The 11273-nt window shown below is 41.7% G+C and overlaps 1 protein-coding gene across 1 annotated transcript; it reads right to left on the reverse strand.

The window, feature by feature from the left end:
* Positions 1-6097: 6097 nt before the first annotated feature.
* LOC147616558 (uncharacterized) lies at positions 6098-9721 on the reverse strand. The gene is made up of 2 exons (XM_086777631.1): positions 9504-9721; positions 6098-9068 (listed from the first exon to the last, which is right to left on the reverse strand). Exons 1-2 carry the CDS (start codon positions 9552-9554, stop codon positions 7680-7682), a joined length of 1440 nt encoding a protein of 479 aa, XP_086633757.1. The 5' UTR covers positions 9555-9721; the 3' UTR covers positions 6098-7679.
* Between the last annotated feature and the right edge of the window lie 1552 nt (positions 9722-11273).

An 11273-nucleotide genomic window follows, 5' to 3' on the forward strand; every position in this document is an offset into this window, starting at 1 on the left:
TTTGCAAATAGTTCATGAGTTGTTGCAGATACAAACATTTGGCATAAGAGAATTAGACATATAAATGTGCAAAGGATGAAGTCTATGCAAACTAAAGAAATTGTGACAGGGCTACCTAAGTTTAAAGTTGAAGGTATGTAGAAAGTATGTGAAGCATGTCAATTTGGAAAGCAAACAAAACATGTATTTATTTCCACATGACAGAAATGTGAGCATGAATGTACTAGATGTTGTGCATTCAGATGTATGGAATCCAGGGAAGACTATGTCTGTAGGTGGCTGCAGATACTACGTAACATTCATTGATGACCACACAAAAAAAGTGTGGGTGTATTTCAAGAAGGAGAAAAGTAAAGTGTTCACTCATTTTCAGAATTTCAGAGTTATGGCTAAAAACAGACATGAAATCATGTGAAGTGCCTAAGGTCAGATGGAGAGAAAGAATACTTCTCCAATGAGTTCTTTGAATTCTTTCGAAAGAATGACATTCAGAGATAATTTACATGTAGATACACTCTGCAGCAAAATGGAGTTGTTGAGCGAAAAAACAAGCACATTGCAGAGATAGCACGAGCATTGATGGACGAGAAGAATATGCCACATAGCTATTGGGCTAAGGCTGTGTCTACAATAGTTTATATCATGAACAGGACTCCTAAAGTATCCATAAATGATATAATGCCAAAGAAGAAGTTTATTGGCAAGAAACCTGATTTGTCTCACTTGAAAGTTTTTGGATGTATTGCATATGTGCATGTGCCAGATGAGTTGCGTACTAAGCTGGATCCAAAAGCAAAACATTATGTATTTATTGGGTATTCCCTTGAGCAAAAGGGATATAGATGTTATAATCATGCTACATGTGAATTGAGGGTAAGTAGGGATGTTGTATTTGATGAGATGAGTAGCTGGTATGCTGTTGAAAAAGATGTTGATGGGACTGATGTAAGTGAAAATGTGATTGCACAGAATGTAAGTCAGCAATCACATTCATTGAGTGGGGACCAAGAGAGTCCTCATCCAATGGTTCTGTTGATAGACCATGGAGTGGCAGAGGCTACGTCATAATACCAGTCCTAAAAATGTAGTTGGTACATCACATAAAGACAAAGAGAAATTGATTGAGCCCCTTGGTATGCCTGATATTTCTGCAAGGCATTCTCTTGTTGATAGAGATTCTAGTGGTTCGGAGATGAGCCTTGATAAGGAGCTTGGAATTCCAGCAATGAGGACACCTGGTGTGAAGAAGGTTATAGAAGCCATGAATGCAAAGCTAGGAAGATCTGGAAGAGTCAAAAACCCTGTGCAGAGGTTGACTTATGATGGTTATGTAGCACATCACTATGCTTACATGGAAAAAGTTGTGCAGGTTGTAGAACCCACATGTTTTGATGAGGCTATTGAAAATGTGTGTTGGAAGAAAGCTATGAATGAGGAGATTGATGCATTGTATGAAAATGAGACTTGGAATTTGGTGCCATTGCCTGAAGGCAAGAAAGCTATTGGCTATAAGTGGATGTATAAGGTGAAACATAACAGTGATGGTAGCATAAGCAGGTACAAGGCTAGATTGGTAGCCAAAGGATATGCGCAGACACATGGGATTGATTATGAGGAGACATTTGCTCCAGTTGCAAAGATGGCAACTGTGAGAATTGTGATTGTGGTGGCTACAGCTAAAGGCTAGTTTTTATACCAGATGGATGTAAAAAATGTATTCTTGCATGGTGACTTACAAGAAGAGGTGTATATGGATCAGCCACTAGGTTTTGAGGATATAGGTCACCCAGAGTATGAATGTAAGCTTCGTAAGACCTTGTATGGGCTGAAGCAAGCTCGACGAGCATGGCATAACAAGATTGCTGAGTATCTTGTCACTATTGGTTTTCATATGACAGATGCAGATCACTTTTTGTATATGCGCAAGAGTGATAAGGGTATTGTGATCATCACCATTTATGTAGATGATCTTATTGTTGGGGATGACAACTTGGAAAAGATTGAGCATGTAAGTCTTCTCAAAAGGAAGTTTGAGATGAAGGATTTGGGAGAGCTATGCTATTTTTTGAGAATTGAGATCATTCGCACACCTGAGGGTATTTGGCTGTCACAGAGACAGTATGTATTAGACATGTTGTCCAAGTATGGGATGACTGATTGTAAGTCAATCTCAGTGCCATTAGATCAAAATCTTGGTGTCATTAGATCAAAATGATAAGCTTAGTGCAGATGCAAGTTATGTGTTGGAGGATTCTGTTGAAATATACAAGTGAATAGGGTGTGTGTGGGAACAAGCTCTTGGATAGAGGCTGTAAAACAGGAGATGTAATTGTGAAAGAACCTGTGAAAAGGTGAGAAGAATCTACTGGGAGAGAATAAAGGGTAGCATGAGAGAATTTAGGAGTGTGGAGATATTCTGGGAGATATTCAGGGAAAAGAGAAGAGGTGGAGAGAATCAGGCAAAAGGTGGAGATATTCTGGGAGTGAATCATGGAGAAATCAATGGGATTTGATGCTTGATGTAAACTCTATAAATTGAGGCATAGCCCTAATGAGAATTTGCTGGTTTTTGAGTATCCATGCCTACATTAATCTATTTGCTAATTATTCACTAATTACGTCTTAATCATTTGTTAATCACTTTGTTAATGATGTTGATTCTAGTGTTTGATCCACCATAGCTCATCATTATGCTCAAATTTCAACATGGTATCAGAGCCATGCCTAGAATCAACCAGATTTATGAGCCCATTAGTGAATTAATTAGGATTAGCAGGTAATTAGCAAAAAAAATCAATTTTTAGTGAGTTCTTCATCTTCTCCTTCACCCCCAGCCAGTGGAGGGTCTCTAGCACCTTGCACACATAAAATTAGGGTACAAGATTTATACACAAGCTAGCTAACATCTATGGCTTCAAGCCTATGTAAAAAACGCAGCAAACCGCCGTCAGTATGCGCCGATTTTCGCTGATTGCTGGGCGCCATTTTTCTGAAGCATTTTGAAGATTTCTCCTTGTGCAAGTCAAATTGATTCAATTCCTCCTAGCCGAAGGTGTAATCAAGCATGCTCTACAAGCTGGTGAAGACAGAAATCAATTTCATCAAGTCTACAGAGAGATCCAAGCTCTTCATCAAATCTGCAGGTGACTTTGGTAAAACAGAGATTAAGCTTTCATTATTTGGTCAAATCTTGTGTTTCTTGGCTTAATCCTCTACTAGACTCATTGCTATTGATGCCTTTGAAAGCATTTGAGCTCATTTGAAGTGGAAGGCACCAGATCTGGGCTCCCCGCATACTCTGTTTTCTGCACACAAACCAGAGCATTAATTTGCTAATCAATGATTAATCAATACTAATCACTGTATTTTGGTGCAATTGAGGGTTCAAATTAACCATTAGGTATCTGATACAGATCCCTATAACTTCAGATTGCAAATCGGAGTTGGTTTGATACTCCAACCATCCCGTACAAATTGGTTACCCTTGATTTAATGTAATTTCTGAAAAAATTGTGCTGATAAATTTGTGAAAATCATCATTTTGCATTTAACCCTTGGTTAATGCCTGTAAATCTCACTCAAATTCAAGATTATTCACAGCCAGAGTTGCATTTGGGAATGTGCATGAGAATGAATGCTATACGCATTATGTATTGGGCACATTGCATCAGTGTAAAAATGGGAACAGACACTGCCCTTGTCCAGAATAAGGCAAGAGGTAAGACCTCCCGCATAAATTTAGGTTTGCATTGCATAATGATACAAGATAAACATAAAAAGCCCAAAGGAACTGTCAGCAAAACATTGAAACATGTTGCTCACATGGAGCAAAATGACCTGACGGACGAGCTCATGGCCCCAGCCATGGAAGAAGAAGAATATCTCTTCCCAAGAAGAGGATCCACACCAAGAAGATCTGAAGGAAGACATGGACACGAGAAGAGAAGCTGCCACAAGAAGAGAAGCTGCCCCAAGAAGACTGAAAGAAGAGACGGACGCGTGGAGAGAAGCTGCCACGACAAGAAGACTGAAGACAAGAGAAGATGTGAGGCTCCAAAGAGTGAGGAGCCATGTGAAAATCTCTGAGAGAGAGAGAGAGAGAGAGAGAGAGAGACCCCACAACCCAATGTAACCTGCCCCAATAAAGTAAAACTACCTCTGAGCCACCGATGATGTAGGCCACGTGGTAGATGTATGTGTGTGCACTTTAGTCAAGGTCACGGACACTTCTAGTAGCCTTGGACACATAGAGAGAGAGAGTGTCAAGGACTATGGAGTTTAGGGACTTGAGGCACTGGTCGCGGACTGTCAAGTAAGAAAGAAACTTGATACAGGTCCAGGTGTGCTAAGATAACTTGAGGGGAGGAGTAGACACTGGTCGCGGACTATCAAGTAAGGGGAGGCAAACTTGGTATAGGGTCTAGGTGTACTAGGATTATTCACTTGAGGGGAGGTGTTGAAATATACAAGTGAATAGGGTGTGTGTGGGAACAAGCTCTTGGATAGAGGCTGTAAAAGAGGAGATGTAATTGTGAAAGAACCTGTGAAAAGGTGAGAAGAATCTACTAGGAGAGAATAAAGGGTAGCATGAGAGAATTTAGGAGTATGGAGATATTCTGGGAGATATTCAGGGAAAAGAGAAGAGGTGGAGAGAATCAGGCAAAAGGTGGAGATATTCTGGGAGTGAATCATGGAGAAATCAATGGAATTTGATGCTTGATGTAAACTCTATAAATTGAGGCATAGCCCTAATGAGAATTTGCTGGTTTTTAAGTATCCATGCCTACATTAATCTATTTGCTAATTATTCACTAATTACGTCTTAATCATTTACTAATCACTTTGTTAATGATGTTGATTCTAATGTTTGATCCACCATAGCTCATCATTATGCTCAAATTTCAACAGATTCCACTATGTACATGAAGATTATGGGAAGTTTCATCTATGTCACGATCAGCATGCCAGATTTGAGCTACACTACACTATTGGCTTAGAGAGCCAGTTTATGCAGGTTCCGTGCAAACCACATTTTGTCAGTATACGACACACACTTTGATATTTAAGGACCATTGTTGATTATGCATTATTTTATGCAGCAGGTGTGCCATTGCAACTATATGGGTATACATATGCAGATTGGACAAGTAGCATCTCAGACAGGAGATCTATGAGTGAATTTATGTTTTCATTAGGGAGTGCTGCTGTGACATGGAGCAGCAAGAAGCAACCCACAGTTACCTTGTCAAGTAAAGAGACAGAGTACAGAGGAGTTGAGGTGGTATTGTGTGAGAAAGCTTGGTTACGCAAGCTACTTACTGATTTGGGATTGCAAGTGGAGAGAAAGGTTGTCATATATTGTGACAATCTTAGCAGTATATAGTTGGCCACAAGAACCCAATTTTCCATGCGCAGACGAAACACATTGAGGTCCATTGCCACTTCATCAGGGAGAGAGTCTTGGCAAACGACATCAACTTGGCATACGTCAGCACACAAGATCAGGTCGCTGACATCTTCATCACACGAAGGCCTTCAGAGCTGAGAAGCTCCGCAGATTTCGAGATATGCTTGGAGTTGAGCTTGAGGGAGAGTGTTAAGATGTCAAGCTGAACATGAGCTGACAATAGGCGTCTGCATGACTGTTCGACATTTACATCACTGACAGGTTTGGTAGCTAGTACCGACATATCTTTACCAAAGATTCTACAGGTAGACTATACTCACTAGTCCACATCTACCCACTCCTCTTAGTATGTTCACATTATGGACCACTTGTATATACCCTATTATGTGTGTTAATCACTTTATCTTCTTTGTCGACCTCTTTTTTTGCGTAAAGAAGAAAAATTTTCAACCTCTCACCTTGTGTGTTCTTTTCTAAAATTTGTGTGAGTGTGTGTCTACTTGCAAGAGCTCAAGCTCTCTTCTCCTCTGCATCTTTTCATATTCTACCTAGGAAGTTTTGAATGCTATTAAAAATGTTGAAAAAGTATTGGCAGGACACCTTTAGACAAATAGAACTTGCTCCAAAAGTTATGAATGCTAATCTAAAGTATGCCCCTTCAAAGTATGTTTCAATGTCGATGCTAGCTGGTGGTTGAACAAATCAAATAAAGAATGATGCATATCCCCAACATGCTCGTGTGATGACATCCTTTAGCAGGTAGGCTATGAGTAACCATCAAATTAATAATGATGCATAGCCCCAATAAGCTCATGTGATGGCATCCTTGTGCATGGGTTCGAGCTCCCTTTTAACAGCTAGGCTATGAGCAAACCTTATGTAGCAACCTACAACCAGCCAGCTGAAACAGGGTCCTACATCCATAGGGCTTGTCTGTGTCTGTGAAAGCCCTAAAACAGTCCTAAAACGAAAGCTAACAAAGACCAATCCAATGGGTTGCTGGCAACAAGCTCCCCACTGAACTGTAGCTTCATCATGGCCACCCCCCAGCCTGAAGCTCAACTCAACCATCAACCGACCGATCTCGCACCACCTCATCCAAGCACAGGTGTTCCATATCACTTATTCCAACTATCCTAGTGTCCGGATAGTGCTAGACCTAGGTCTAACTCCGTCCTGATTTTCCCTGAATCCTCGCAATCCGCCCACTTATATACGCATTAGAGGACCCACACCACACTGGGCAGCCCCCCAGGGTAAATCCGGCCTAACCTCGGCAATACAGCCAGCATGGTTATGGCTTTTGGGCTCATAACCCCAGTCCAGTTCAGATAACAATGCTATGCAACTTGATTCACAGTTCACCAGAATTGGCTTGTTGAATTGGCTTCTACACCAGATAACAACGCTATGCAATTTGATTCACAGTTCACCAGAATTGGCTTGTTTAAGGGCTTCTACACATCTGTTCAACACCAGCCATGGATGTTTTTTTAACAAACAAACAATGCACCCTTTAAAAACATGATAAACTTTCTGACTACAGTGTAGCCAATGTCAATCACAAGCACAAGATCATATGAGACAGCAATCAGGCTACAAGAGCTGCAGTTCAACCCAGTGGCAGCAAATGATGCAGCAGCTTGGTGACCAATTGGATAAATCCCACTTTAATGGTACACAATGCAAGGCACTAAACTCCTGCTTGGTGTAGTTCTGTGTGGCATTTAATGATGGCACCATGCATTCTGCATGACGCCAGAGACAACCATTCAAAGTGGCCAGTGACAACCATTCAAAGCAACAGGCCCTAAAATATCCCCAAGCTGGTTACTAGTGCAAGATGGGGAACCAATCTAAAGCTTGGCAAGGATTCATGATCAGTGCCGTGGATAAAGAAAGCCGAGTAACGACATAACAGGCAATTAATGAGAAGAACAGGCTCCAATCATTGGAGGCCATCCACATTTCTTCAGAGGCCCTGATAGATATTCATGCCCACATTAGCAGATTTCATGCAAGTAGCCATATGTAGAAGGAAGCCAGTGTCAACAAGCTGCCCAGTGTCTGCTCTCGGTCCAAGCTTCACACAAGCATTTGCCTTCCTGCATGTTGCTAAAACACATACATTGCTTCATTGGTACTTGCAAAGGTTGCAAGTAAGAGTTCAAGAAGTGCAAGTCATCTGCTGCACTAAACTCGCTCCGTGCACCAAACACAATTTGAGCTTCTCCATGCAAACCAGAGAAGGAATCGCAAGTGGCCTTCATGGTTATTTTTTCCCCAATCTGCATGACAGAGGACTTCTGCTTCCAATGCCTTCACTTTTCACATCACTTAGCTCTAAATTCACCTCTCTCTGCATCTCCTCACCCACTATCACAGACATAATCCCAGTGTATGCTCTTTGAATCAACTGAAATAATCTGAAAGCCAAGGTACGTGCTTCATCCTTGACATATTCCACGTCTCGTTCATCCACAAACTCACAACGATCAACAAAATTGGCAGCTTTGTCAGGCCGATGCCTCAGAGACAGTAACCGGTAAGCCCTTTCAACATCAGCCCTGGAGCAGCCTCTTGACACTCCTAGCATAGTGTGGTAGTCCATTGTACTATCACCATCATGTGCTAGTCTCTCTCTTGTGGCAGCCAGTTTGCTTCTTATAAAGTTAAAGCAGCCTTGCAAGTCTGTATCATTTTGCAGACAAATCCAACGGGGCTCTAGCAGTTCCTGATTTTGAAGCAGGGTTGCATAGAGAGCTTTCACTTGCACAAGATCACATGCACATTCAGATAGGCAACCAACCGTCTCAAAGAGCGTTGCTCTGATGCTGAAGGCTTCTGCACACATCGGGTTTAATGTCAAGGTTCTGTTGCAGTCGGCAATTGCATCTGCAACTCTGCCATCTGCTTGGTACGCCTTGGCACGATGCATGTAGCACTCTGCAATGAAGCCCTGAGGGGTTCCCCTCCTCCCATCCAATATCTTCGAGAAATGTTTCACTGATTCGGCATAGCACCCAGCTTCAAAGGCAGCTATGGCAACCATTCTTCGCCTTAAGAGAAACTTGATGTTCCCTAGCAGATGGCTTACCACATCAGAATCTGCTCCAAGGGATTCGTCTGCACAGAAGCCATCCTCATGCAAGCGGTTGCTACGCTTTCTAAAAGAAGTATAGGCGGCACGTTTTCCGTTGGACAAGAGGACCATGGCATCCTCCATCATGCCTAGATGACAACAAGCTTGGCCAAGCACAAGGCATTTCCACTGTTCACGATCAAATCTCTTGGCTATGCCACCCCATAGCTTTCTCCTCATCTTGAACATCGGAAAGCATTGAAGAAATCCTCTGTTTCTGACCCTGCCACTCTCACAGATGGCACCGGATGGACGATCTGCAAGCAGCTTCAGCTTCTCCACAGGGTTCTCTAAAGCCATAGCCTGTTCTTTAAAGCTTGGGATGAAGTCATGGAGCATGTTGGCCACATCCTTAAAACGGCGCAAGCATAGGAGAGCCCTTGCCTTGAGCTCAAGAGCTTTATCCCACTGAGGGGAAAGCTTGAGAGCGGCATCCAGAAGGCTTATGGCAGAGTAGATGTCTGCAGGCTCCTGGCTTGACAGAAGATGTCTTGCATGTCCGAAGTATTTTTCAGCAAGCTGAAAACAGAAAGCACAGAAAACATAGAGCCAACTTCAAAAAATGAAACCCTTGCAAAACCCTAACTGCATCAACAAAATCCCAGCCCTAGTTCGATGTTGTGTACAAAACCTAACCCTAAAACATTTGCACACACCAAAACCCCGCTTTGAATCTAAAGAAAAAATCCGCAGACAAACGCCAAAGCCAGTTGAGCAGCAAAGAAACGCCATTGCCTAGCCAGTTTCGGTTCTAGCAGAAAAATTACATAGCAATTTGAGTAGAGAAAATAGCCATTTGAGCAAAGAAAAGCCATCGCCTTTTTGGCAGAGGGAATTATCGCCATTTGAGCCAGAGGAAGGCCAAGTGCAATTTTGAGCAACCGGTTTCGTAGCACGAAAAATTAGGGTTAAGAAGCTTTGAACAGTCGTATTACAGCACGGAAAGAGGTTTACCTTTCGGCTGCTAAACCAGAGATGGCGATGCAGAGAGGCCAGGGAACGCATGGTAGCAGCTGCTCCTTCTATCTAACACTCCGCGTGTGTGTGTGTGTGTGGAGAGAAAAAAGAAGAAAGTGTGGTGCAGATTGCGATACAAGCAGGCCTAGAGAGTGATGAAGCAGGAGATGCTGCAAATGTGGGACAACATACAGAGTGAGAAAGGCAAGTTGGCCAATTTTTGAGATGTGACAGCGATGTTTAATTTCAGACCAATGTGCTCGCTGTCTTAAGAAATCCAAAAATAAGACAGCAAAAATAGTAAAAAGCAAAAAAGACAACGCCGCTATAGACCATAGTCAAAGGGTTCATCTTACACTCCACTTCTCTAAGGTTCCGCATCCATCGAGGCACCAACGCTCCAAGGCCTTTCACACTTTGGGCACCTTTGGTCCATCAAAAGTGGTGTTTGGTCTCTCAAACGGACACAAAATTTGCAAAAAGGCGTTCATCCACGGAATGCCAAGCAGAAGCATGGGAATATTTCACAAATCCTGTGTGCTAGCATTGCTCAGACTAGACTTATATTTTCCATGTGCACGCCTTTGCAGTTCTCTTTATCGCATCAATAAATAATGACTATATTTTATAAGGGATGCATCTAATTATGTGGTTTAATCTATTAATTAGAATGTTCTTAGTGGCACGATATGAGAAGATTGAGCCATTTAAATGTCAATAGCACATCTATTAGTGTAAAAATATAAATTTTGTTTCTACGGCATGAGTCACCATAGTTGTAGAGTTCGAAGTCCCCACTATCCAACCTAGGTTTACATCTCATCATTCTCATATTCTTTTTGTGTGTAAGTGCAGGTTTCATTGTTAAGTGAATGATGTGAACTATTGGGATTAATCTCATGCGAAATCGGGTGTTAGTCAAGTACAAAAGGAGCCAAACATGCCACAATGTCCAAGTGGTCCCACACAAAAGTTGTGAACTCAAAGTTCAAGAATTTCGCTCTTCTCTATTTGAAAGGAGGTGTTAGTCAAGTACAAAAGGAGCCAAACATGCCACAATGTCCAAGTGATCCCACGCAAAAGTTGTGAACTCAAAGTTCAAGGATTTCGCTCTTCTCTATTTGAAGACAACACCTAAGACCTATTTTATTTCTTTTAGCATTCAAAGCGATTGTAGAAGTATCACAGGTATAAACAGAAACTTGGATGCTAAGAGATGGCTTCAAGGTTTTCAATTAATAGGTCAATTGCATGGGGCAAAAATTTGCAAGAAAGAGACAATCGTTGATGCTTGATCTAATTGGGAAGTAGACAAAGTAAAGGTAGTATTTGATGACCTAAACCTTTATTGTTGGGCCTAACATGGGACATACGGTGCACGCTCCTATCCAAAAGGGACAAAGCACCCCCTTCGTATGGACTTTGAAGTCCTATGCTAGCCCATCAGCATTTTGGCATATACGTAGTTCGCATATGTTAATCATGCTTTAGCTGTCATTGTTACCTAGGAAAAAATTGACTACATTGAAAAGATCATGTGTGGTTTTTTCAAGCCAATTTCAAACTCATCTAACATTGCCAAGTGGTTTTTAAACCTTTGCAAAGTTGATTAATGATTGTTTCAAAAACGTTAAGCTAGTCTAGATAATCTCGGATACTGAACAAAATTTATGGTTTTTGAGTCTTTGCAAAGTTGATAATGATTATTTCCAAACTGTAAGGTGGCCTACTCTTGTAGTGAAATTGAACACACAAAATTTGTGTGCA

The sequence above is a fragment of the Cibotium barometz genome, chromosome 38 (genome assembly GCF_041138505.1).
Source record: "Cibotium barometz isolate CiBa-2024 chromosome 38, ASM4113850v1, whole genome shotgun sequence".
NCBI classification, from domain to species: domain Eukaryota; kingdom Viridiplantae; phylum Streptophyta; class Polypodiopsida; order Cyatheales; family Cibotiaceae; genus Cibotium; species Cibotium barometz.

Coding starts and splice junctions, on each gene's coding strand:
- LOC147616558 (XM_086777631.1), bottom strand. CDS start 9,554: ATGCGTTCCCTGGCCTCTCTGCATCGCCATCTCTGGTTTAGCAGCCGA. Junction 9,069..9,503: donor TCTGGTTTAGCAGCCGAAAG/GTAAACCTCTTT, acceptor TTCTGTTTTCAG/CTTGCTGAAAAATACTTCGG.